The 10,483-nt window shown below is 54.8% G+C and overlaps 2 protein-coding genes across 2 annotated transcripts in view; one reads left to right on the top strand and one right to left on the bottom strand.

The window, feature by feature from the left end:
- The window catches only part of Ltbp3 (latent transforming growth factor beta binding protein 3), a 16,500-nt gene extending 15,745 nt beyond the window's left edge, over positions 1-755 (top strand). The window contains 1 exon segment of the mRNA XM_015503099.2: positions 8-755. Within this exon segment, the coding sequence (XP_015358585.1) occupies positions 8-253 (246 nt within the window). The 3' untranslated portion in view covers positions 254-755.
- Scyl1 (SCY1 like pseudokinase 1) overlaps positions 622-10,483 on the bottom strand; it is a gene marked incomplete at its 5' end in the record, with an annotated part of 10,224 nt that continues 362 nt past the window's right edge. Inside the window, 16 exons of the mRNA XM_015503038.1 lie at positions 622-890; positions 977-1,037; positions 1,120-1,326; positions 1,417-1,488; positions 2,060-2,199; positions 2,382-2,546; positions 2,763-2,838; positions 2,960-3,148; positions 3,702-3,857; positions 5,315-5,428; positions 6,002-6,109; positions 6,995-7,153; positions 8,866-9,021; positions 9,120-9,210; positions 9,605-9,954; positions 10,146-10,345. Coding sequence (XP_015358524.1) covers positions 766-890; positions 977-1,037; positions 1,120-1,326; positions 1,417-1,488; positions 2,060-2,199; positions 2,382-2,546; positions 2,763-2,838; positions 2,960-3,148; positions 3,702-3,857; positions 5,315-5,428; positions 6,002-6,109; positions 6,995-7,153; positions 8,866-9,021; positions 9,120-9,210; positions 9,605-9,954; positions 10,146-10,345 — 2,369 coding nt within the window. The remainder of the gene's footprint in view (positions 891-976; positions 1,038-1,119; positions 1,327-1,416; positions 1,489-2,059; positions 2,200-2,381; positions 2,547-2,762; positions 2,839-2,959; positions 3,149-3,701; positions 3,858-5,314; positions 5,429-6,001; positions 6,110-6,994; positions 7,154-8,865; positions 9,022-9,119; positions 9,211-9,604; positions 9,955-10,145; positions 10,346-10,483) is intronic.

Genomic DNA, 10,483 nt, shown 5'->3' with positions numbered 1-10,483 from the left:
GCTGCGGACAGCCGGGCCCGGGGGCAGGGCGGCGGAGGGCGGGGCGGTGCCCAGCCGGAACTGGAAGCTAAGCGAAGTCCGCACCTGTCAACCACCTGCAGACATCGATGAGTGCCGAGAGCTGAACCAGCGCGGACTTCTATGCAAGAGCGAGCGCTGCGTGAACACGAACGGCTCCTTTCGCTGCGTCTGCAAAGCCGGCTTCGCGCGCAGCCGCCAGCACGGGGCCTGTGTGCCCCAGCGCCGCCGTTGACACAACCCATGGCCTGCATCTCACGCTGACGGGTTTTCATTGACATTGGGGGTGAGCTCGGTCTCTTATTCCTGCCTCAACTAGGGACAGGGACCCAGGAACCCTCTGGGGCCCACAGACCCCTTTCTGCACCCCTAGACCCAAGGGTGCCCATTGTGGCCCCGTCAGGTTCACTGCAGATACCAGTCTGCAGGGTGCTGTCGGTCTTGCTCCCTGAGGATGATTCCTAGACGCTGATAAATCAGATCATGCCTCTTCAGTTTACTCGCGGCTTTGAAAGCAAATTGATGTTCACATCTACTGCTGGTGGGGACTGCACAAAGCAGCACCAGATCCCAGCCACCCAGAGGGGCTAGCTGAGCTCGGGACAGGGGTGTGAAATAGAATTTATTGTGGCTCTGATTATGTACACATGAGATGTGCCTGGCCAGGCCAGCCGGGCTCACATGGTTTGTACAATAAATACATCCGCGGGGCCTGCTCTCCGTGGCTGGGAGGGCTACCCCAGAAGTTCAGTCCAGCTTTCGTGCTCCCAGCTTCATGGGGCCCTTGGCTGCCTTCTTCTCTGCACGTTTGGCCTCCATCTCCCTCCGCCGGTCCTCACGCTTTTTCCGTGCCAGCTCGGCCTTGACCTGCCCTGGAGTCAGGAAGGGGAGGCAGGCTGAGGGCTGACCTGCCCTGCCCTGAACCCTAGTCTGTCAGCCCTCCAGGGGAAGGACTTACGGCTCTCAGTCTCCAGGCCCTCCCAGTTGTCCTCACCCCATGAGTCCGATTCTGGCCTGGGCTGAAAAGGGAAGTGCGGGCTGCTGTGGGGGCCAACTCCTGGCTGAGTTCCACCCCGGTCTGCACCCTCAACAGACCCATACCTGGGTGCTAGAACGCACAGACAGGGCAGCAAAGGGGTCACCCTTGTCGTTGGACTCTGGGCCACCCCAGTTATACTCGCTGGCCAATCTTGTGCCTTCAGGGGGTGGCTCTGGGGAGCTGGGTTCCTGCCAGCCCTGCTCCCAGGAGCCTTCAGCTTCCCAGTTGCTCCAGTCTGACTCAGGAGATTTGTGTTCTGGGGGGCTGACCTGCAGAAGGGTGGGAAGGAGAGGTCGGGCCTGCCCAGAGGCAGGAGCCAGATCCTGCCCCACAGACACACTCTGCCTGACCCAGCTCACCTGTCCAGCTATGCTTGCTTGGCCCCTGGTACTCCAGTCATCCTGCTGGGCCAACACAGACTCAGCCTCCTGCTGCAGTATGGGAAGGAGAGGGGCATACCAATGACACACCCAGCCCTCCAAAGGGCAAGTAAGCGGGCCCAGGCCTGTCCTAGACATGAGCTTGGCCCTTTGGTCTTTTACCTTCCTTCATTTCCTTCCCTGTCAGCCAGATGGGAAAACTGGCCAGAGGTCTGATACAATTCACTCAGAGCAGCACCACTCCCTCCCCCGCCCATCCTCAGCCACCCCTGCAGCATGCCTGGTCTGGTTTTAGAGGAGGGTATATGGGGGACTATCCTTACTCACCCCGGGCTGAGTGGGCACTGGAGTAAACAGTGGGCACACAGGAGAGTAAGAAGTCCAGCAGGCAGCCTAACCACTGCCTGCCCTGCCTCTCATCTGACCCTGCTCCTGGAGACCCCTGGGATTGGGGAGGAGATCAGCTGCTGTCTCTGACCTACAGTGGCCAACTCCATGAGGTCTACCTGTCAGGACTGCTGTGCAGATAATACAGGCTCAACTCCAGCCAGGCCCCATATGTCTGGACTGGCAGCATGCGGCTCTCTGGGGGTCCCCTGAGAGCCTCCTCAGCCCCACTAACCTCCAAGCTTCCCCAGTCCTCATCATCCCATCTGTCAGCAGTACTGCTATCCTCTGTTGTGTCCTTGTCCTCCTGTGTCTCCCAGCGGTCTGAGGTTGTAGAGGTGGCAGAGAGAGGTGTGGGGGCTGGGGCAGGATGTCCTAGAGAACAGAGGCCCCGGGGCTCTCAGAGAGGTCTTGGGAGAGGACAGAGGTTGCTGAGAGGAAAGGGATACACGGAAGGAAGGGGCACCAAGGAAATCCACAAGGAGACTAGACCCCATTCCATCCCCTATGTCCCCATCACCCTCCTGGGGGAGCCAGATAATAGCTGGGACACTCACCCTCAGGCATTGGTCTCTGGGGCACATTGGTCTCAGCCTGTGTAGCCATGGGGTGTGCACGGATCAATTTAGAGGTAAGTGAGGAGACTCCAGTCACAGCCCAGCCTGCCCAGCTGGCTGCAGCTCCTCCCATCCCAGGGCTGGAAGCTGCATGGACATCCTTCTCTGGGCAAAAAGAGAAACAGATATGGGCACCTCAGGCTCCACAGGGAGGTGATAGAAAGGCAAGTACCCTAACAATGACTTGTAACCGTCCCCTCCCTATTATAGGCGGAGGTCTTCCCATCTGTGAAATGGATGCTCCAGTGGAGGTGGGACATGCCAGATGACAGGCAAGGACATGGAAGTGGGGGAAGAGGGAACACAAGCATGGCCACTCACCTACTTCTGCCAACTGGGTGGGATCCTCAGACACAGACTCCAGTTTGGACAGGAAGCTTCGAATGGCCTTGAAGGCCTGTGGGATAGCAAGGGGCCAAGCTGGGGGCTCCAGGGTTCCTGAGAGCCTACCAGGCTGGCTAGGGCTCAGATATAACCCAGAGTCCCAGCTCCAGGGCCCAGCCCCAGCTATGCCTCACCTGGTCCCGCACAGATTTTTCAGGGTCCACAGTGAGGCCACACAGTACAGGCAGGATCTTGTGGGCACAGTCGTTCATTGAGTAGAAGTTGTGGGTGGCAGCAAAGCCCAAAACACCCGCAACCCGGGATGGTGCAAATGGGTCCTTAGTGGCCCGGCTGAAGGCGGAGGTGAGGACTCTGTGTCTGGTCTGGAGTAGGGCAGGGGAGAGAACTCCTAAGTATAGAGTCAAAAGTGGGACCCGGAACCTCCAGATCAGGGGCCAACCATGGGACCTCCAGGGTCTAAAAATGTGTATTTATCAAAAATAGCTTAAAAGGCACAAATTTACCTAAAACTCTGGATCTGGGTTTCTCCTCCTAGAACCCTGGACTCCTTTCTGCCTCAGGGGAACGAGGGCCAGAACAACAGCCACCCTGAGGCTAGAGCATGTGCCTCCCTTCTTCCCTGCCCTGCTGATCCCACTCATTCATTCCTGTTACTGTCTGGGCACAGCAGGTGTCACATTTTAAAACTTGGGGGATGCACACAGGTTTGGGGCTAAGCCAACATGGATTCAGATCCCAGATTCACACCTATGCACTGTGTGACCTGGCACAACTCACTCCACCTTTAGGAGTCAAGACACTGAGGCTAGCAGGGCTCTCTGGGAGCCTTCATGTGGGAGACGATGAATGACCACACACACAAGGTTCCTGGCTCGAGAGGAGGCCATGGTCCTATGGCAGCTGTAGGACACTCACACTGGCACTGAGGTAGGAGCCAATTTTTCCCAGGCAGACTGTGGTGTTGCAGCGGATTGGGCCCTGTTCATCCTTGGCCTGCAGCCGGGCAAAGTGCTTCATGAGCTCCACGTTGAGGTTGGCTTCATTTAGCTTTGGGGCCAGGAGCAGCATGGACTGTGGGGTGAAAGCAACAGTAGGTATTGTGGGCCAGGACAGGAATGGTCTCCTGGGCTACTGGTGGTCCCTGGCTCTTAGCAGACCTGCCAAAGCCCACTCGGCCTGCTCCTGGCCCACCCACTATGTTGAGAAAGGGGAGCTCCCCCTTTCCTGTCCCCTATACATTAAGATCTCAAAAGTCTTGTACTCCTATCTCCCATCTCTCTCCTGCCTGCAGTACACTCAGGCTCTCACAGGAACATTCCCCACAGTGTACCAAACTGGCTTAGGTTGAGGTCACCAATGAACTCCAAGTCACTAAATTCAATAGTCAATTCTGTCCTCATCAAACTTGATCCCTTAGCAGTTTTGATAACCCTACCACCACCACCAAATTCTCCCTCTGCTTTGAAATTTTTGTTTCTGGTCTACCAGGAAAGGAGTCCTGGTCCTCCCCCCAGCCTCACTGGCTGCTCCTTTTGCTGAGATCTTAATCTTTAGACACCCCAAAACAAATCCTTTGGCCTTTTTTTTAATATTTAACACTGGGTCCTGTAATCTCACCTACTTCATGGCTTTAAATGTCTCTCTGTTAGCTGATAGCTCCCAAGTGTGCACCACTTGCCAAAACTTCTTGCCTCAACTTCACAGCCAGCTCAACAGCTCTACCTGACCATCGAGCAGAGTTAGCCAAGCCAGGGCCCAACCACCTTCTACAAACCTGCTCCTCACTCAGACCACAGCACTGCTCTGTTCTACCCACCACCGCATACCTTGCAGGTGGGCTTTGCTGGTCTCATTCCCAATGAATACAGCAGGTTTCCACCATACCAACAAGGCCTGGGCACCCACCCAACATTATCCTCTGACTTCGCCTCCTTCAGCCATCTCCTTTCAGCCATGCTAAACCGCTTACTTCTACTTCCTACTTCTATAGTCCAGGCAGCTTCCAGACTCCAGGCCTTTGCACCTGCCGTTACTTTTGCAGGAGACACATTTCTTCCCCATCTCCTCCTGGGTTGAATCCTTCACCTCCTTACTTTCAAGGAATACCTCCTAAGCAAGGTAGTCCCTTTTTAAAAACTGTAGACCCTCCTCTCCCCACTGTTTTCTGATGTGATATATATTTTCTAATTCTATTTCTTGTCTGCCAGGCCCATTGTCGGTACCCCTCAAGGGAAAGGGGCTTGGGCTGCCTTGTGCAAACTGCGTACTAGCCCAGGGCACAGGATGGGCACAAAGAAATGTTCAGTGAGGTCTGCTGAAAGGACTGTAGGTCACACCTGCCACATACCACCACTGGCTGCAGGACAGCCTCCATAGCCTGGACCAAGCACAGAGCACATGGTAGTACCTGCCCCACCTATAATCTGCTTAGACTTGCAAGCAGAAGCCATGGCCTCTGTGTCATGTAAACAACCCCCTCCATGCCCTGGAAAACTGGAGGTGGTTACTCTTTGCCTGGCCATACCTACCTTGACTGTCTGCTCCCGGATGGCAGGGTTGGTATCCAGAAAGCCATTTACAACATGGGGAAAGATCTGGGTGTTGACTGTCGGCTCATCAAGGTATTGGATAAACTGCTCCATCTGTAGCCCAGGAGGGTGGGGGGTAGTGTGTGTGGGGGAGAACACAGCCAGCCCTCTCTCGCCCCATACAAGTTTGGAGCCACTCTGGTTTCCCACTATCCACCCCTGGCCAGCCAGGTTAGCTTATTAAGCCCCATGCCTGTGTTTGACCTCAAGAGGCTTGATGCAGAGAGGGATTGGGACCTGAGAGCCAAGAGTTCTTCCTGGCTCACAAGAGTCCCCTATCCTAGGCCCCATCAGTCCTATGTAATGTTCCCAGTTGCCCTGGGTTGGCAGGAGATGTATCTCCACTCATCCCAGGGTGACCACATCAGAAGATGGGGTGGCACCTGAGCCCTGTAGCCTGGGCACTCCTGAGATTGCCAAGGAGCCCTGTGATCCACCTCATGACAGCCTGGCCTCCCTACTCCCTCATCTCTGGAATGTTCAGGGGAGGGTTTTCTGGGGTCCCTTTGCAGCCAGGAAAGGGGCTCCAGCCACCTGCTTGGAGCAGGAGGTAAGGAAGGTGTCTCTCCAACAACCAGGGTGGGTCTGGGTGGGTAGACCAGGGTAGGGCCTGGCCAAGGCCCCTACCTGCTGCAGGAGGCGGATGCGCATGGCGCGGTCGGTGGATGAGAACATCTTGACCACCACAGGAATGATCTTCTGCTGATACTCCTCAGCACTGAGGAACTTGCCCACCTGAGGATAGGAGGGAACAAGTGCTTAGCCACAACCCCAGGGCTGGATGACTTCACAGGGCTCACTTGACTTACTCGGGCTCCCTACTGGTTTTCCAGGGTAGGAAGGAGGTGACACCAGAGTAGAGGCATCAGGCATTTCCCCAGCAGCTCCTCTGCCCCTACCCCAGCTCAGTTCTGCCCCTAACCTTTCAGGTTCAAGGCCTCTTCTAGGAAGCTGATGGAAGCTGTGCCCCTCCCTATGAACAGGTGTCTGAATGTCATATGTAAACAGAATTCTGCCTGTGATTTCTGGGGATTCCAACTTTACAGGACTTGATAGCTGGCTTTTCTACTTCTAGCAAGTTCCTTCAGGGGAAAAGGATGTCCTGGGGATGGGGCAGGTAAGGGAAAGGCAGGTGACCCTGAAAGGTGGGGTGGGGTCTCAGGAAGCAGGAGGAATCCAGCCCCAGAAGTCACCTAAGTAGTTAGGAAAGAGGAGAGGAAAATGGGGTGATGGGCAGGTAGTCCCCAGAGCCCTGGGAAAATGGTTGCACAGATCAGGCTAGGAGAGTCTGTCTTAGGAAAGGAGGAAGGGCCAAGCGCCCTGAAGCAAGGATCTGAGGATCAAGAAATGTGGAGGCACAGGTTCTTTGCTCTCAAAGGGCAAGAAGTCCCCACAGTCTCCCTGTAGCTGCTCAGGAGGTCCTGGCTTGCTGAACCACCTGGACGCTGGCAGAAAGCCACCTCATATGGGTCTTCCCTGACCAGGCTGCCTGCCCCAGGATGCCCCATAGGGCTGTTTCCAGTCCAGGATCATCTCTTTGGCAGTTTGGATATACCCTGCCAGCTCTCTGGATCCCACAGGTCTTGAGGCTCCAGGCTTTCCAGGTCTCCCCTCAATTACCTTGAAGAGGGGTGTGAGGACCACAGCCCCAGCGTTGCCAAACTCGAAGGCAGTCAGCAGCTGAGGCAGCACTTTGTGCCGACAGAAATCCTCAGGGAATGAGTCCAGGCTCTTGCTCAACTCTTGGAAGAATTTTTGCTTCTCGGCCGGCTCTTTGATCTAGGGGAACAAGGACAAGGCACAGGGAGGAAGCCAGCCTGGTCACACACATTGCCCAGTCACAAGTGAGGACAGGAAGTCACCCCCAGGTCTGAAGGGACAAAAATAAAGCTGTGGGCTCTAGAGCCCAACTGCCTAGGCTCAAAGGCCAGCTTTCCTGCTTACTTGCCATGTGGTTTCGGCAAGTTCCTCCATCTGTAAAATGAGTTAATAACTCTATCACCGCATAGGGTTGTTCTGAAGATTCAACTGGAAAATGCACATAAAAGCTGTCAGCACAATGCCTGGCACACAGCAGGGCCTCCAATGACTGTCCTTATCCTGGCCACCTAACTTGCGGCTGCTAGAAGAGCAGCCACTAGAGGCATCATACCCTCGGTCAGCAGCAGTGACTGCTCACAACAGCCTAGATGGGAAAACACTTTGGGAAGGGCCATGTGAGGAGAATTCCACCTAACACAGTGCCTGCTGCCCTCACCCGCCCCCACTTCCCCACCCCGGCTCAGAGGCAGCAGGGCTCAGCATTTCCAGTGGCTTCTTCAGGATGCAGTTCAGTTCCCCATCCTCCAACAGCCCTCCCTGTCCCCACCTAAGCCAACATTCTCCACTCCGTTCCTTGGAAGTCTGTGGAAGTGTCTGTCGCCCTCCTCCCCTGTCCTGATTCTCAGCCACCTCTCTGTGTTCACCACACATGACTGGGCCAGAGCAGGTGCAGAGAGCAGACCTCCCTCCTTCATTCCGTGTGACTCTCCCTTTACACAGGTACCAACGGTGAGGTTCAGAGGTGAAGCACAGGGTGCCCTCCTCACATCTTCCCATGAGCTGGTCCCTCTGTCTGGAACACTTCCCCCAGTTACCATCCCTATGGCTCCCATGTTCCTGTCCTTCAGGTCCTATTTCAAATGTCATTCCTAAGAGAGCTCTTCCCTGAGCACCCCATCCCCTCTATTTTCCTGCTGGCAAAGAGAACTGCCTAAAACAGGGACATGGCCTATTAACCCCTTGCTCGCTCCTTGAGGGCAGGTCTAGATCTGTCTTTCCCTCCCCACCCCACTCCAAGCCAGCATGGGGCATGGCACCCTGGGGACCAGAGTCAGGAAGTATTGTAGAGTTGCTGGAGCAACAAGAACAGTCACTAAGGATCTGCTGTGTCCAACATGCACAGCGGCCCTCTATGTTCCACAGTGGTGCATTCAACCAACCATTGATAACAGACATTAAAAATTAATGTGTCCATATTGACATGTAGATTTATTTTTGTCATTGTTCTCTAAATGATACTGTATAATAACTATTTTCATAGCACTTTCATTTTATTAGGTGTTATATGCCATCAAGAGATGATTTTTAAGAATGTGAGAGGATGTAAATAAATCATATGTGTAAATACTATGCTGCTTTATATAAGGGACTTGAGTATTCTTGGATTTTGGTGTCCTTGGGAGTCCTAGAACCATGGATATCATGGACATCAAAGACGACTAGGCTGTGTACTCCCCACGCTCCTGTGAAGTAGGCACCATTACTAGAGCTAAACTTCAACAAGGGGAAGCCAAAGCAAGGAAGAGCTGGAGCCAGAGTTGCATCCAAAGGGCCTGTTTGTATAGCCCATGCCTGTCTTCAAAGGGTTCAGTTGTGAGAGAACCTAAAAGTGGGGTATAGGGCAATTATGGGAAATGTAGGGCCAAAGCCTAGGCAGGTGGGAGGCTTACCTGAATCTCTTCCAAGAAGAGGTTGGTCTCCACAAAACAGTTGTTCATGAAACCACCAGGTGCCTGGCAGTTCTGCAGAAAGCGGGCTGGGTTGGGACGCACCTTAGGGTTGGCTCCCACCAGTTCGCAGTAATGGGGCACCAGGGATTTGGGGATCTGTAGGATAAGACTCAGTGTCAGAGAAGGGGTGGTTGGTGAAAGAGCAGAGAAAGAGCAGCTGGGGCAAGGCAGACAGCCAGGGGCTGGATACTTACCTTCCCAGGATTGCGAAGGGCAGCCGCCCGAGGTAGGGGCCCATTGAAGACTTCCCAGATGAGGCAGCCCAAGCGCCACATGTCTGCTGACCTGTAGCAGTAATCCAGAGCTGCTCAGAGCCCTACCACCCATTAAGGCAAAACTCATCCTGCCATGGCAGGTCCTGGCTGTGTCCCTCAGGTGACCCATCAGCCTTAAGCAGCTGGTTTCACTATCCCCATTTAACATATAAAAAAACCAAGGTTCAGAGAGGCAAGGACATCTGTCCTGGGTCACACAATTTTCAAATTCAGAACCACCCAATGCCCAAGCTTGTGTCCAACCTGCCCTACTACTATGGAGCCTCTGGTAGCAGTCCTGGGACCCTGATACTCTCCCAACCAAGCAACAAGGGACAGGGGAGTGCCAGCTAGTCTAGAGATCCTGAGGCTACAGGAGCCTTCACAACAGGACAGACTGAGGTATGCCGCCCCCAGTCACCCACCACTTCTCTCTGACCGCTCTGCCGCTGTTGTCAGTCAATTCCGGGGGGTCATAATGCTCAAGTTCAGGGATCCCCTTGCGGGGTGGTCCCCCACCATTGCCCTGGGCTGAGTACATGTAATCCAGGCCCCCAAGTTTCCACTCGCCAGCTCGGTCCACAAACACAGCAGCCATACAGACGTTATTGTGGATAAGATTGCAGTCGTTGACCAAGAAGCTGAGGGCTTTCACTATCTGGTGTAGCCCCCAGGACAACTCCTGCTCCTTCAGGCCACCAGCATCCACTCGAGCCTTGAGGTACATTCCCAGTGGGGTCACAGCCTCTGTCACTACATGGAGGCACTTTTCTGTCTAGGGAAGGAGAGAGGGATGTCAGGGATGAGTTAGGGAGAAGAAGGGGAGATGAGGAACATAGACAGTAGAGAAGCTCTAACTCTGGGGGTGCTGAAATCCAAGGGGTAGAAACCAAGGGACAGAGTGAAGACAGCAGTGGGAGACTGGGAAATGGTGAGAACAGAGATAAACAAACGCAGTGCAGGTACCTCCAGCCCATCGATATAGGCCAGGATGTTGGGGTGCCGGAGAGTTTTGAGGCGCTTGAAGGCAGCTTTGGCCACCTGGGTCTGCTCTTCGGCGCCAGGCTTCACGTCGTACACGAATATGGACACCAGGCTGCCTGTGGCCTGGAGGACAGAGAGGCCAGGGGGTGGGGGCCAGGCTGACCACTCGGCTGGGCCTGGGTCTCACCATTTCGTAGATGGTCCCCGGAGCAGAAGAAAAGAGACGCAGGCCAGGTCTCTCCCCTGGTCAGCCCTTAGGGACTCGGCCGGGCTCACGTGACCCCTACCCCGTCTGCCTGTCGGTCCCTCGGTCCTTCCGC

This window comes from Marmota marmota, unplaced genomic scaffold, assembly GCF_001458135.2.
Source record: "Marmota marmota marmota unplaced genomic scaffold, marMar, whole genome shotgun sequence".
NCBI classification, from domain to species: Eukaryota; Metazoa; Chordata; class Mammalia; order Rodentia; family Sciuridae; genus Marmota; species Marmota marmota.
Note: the sequence above shows the minus strand (reverse complement) of the source record. Positions and strands in the feature narration are given on the sequence as shown.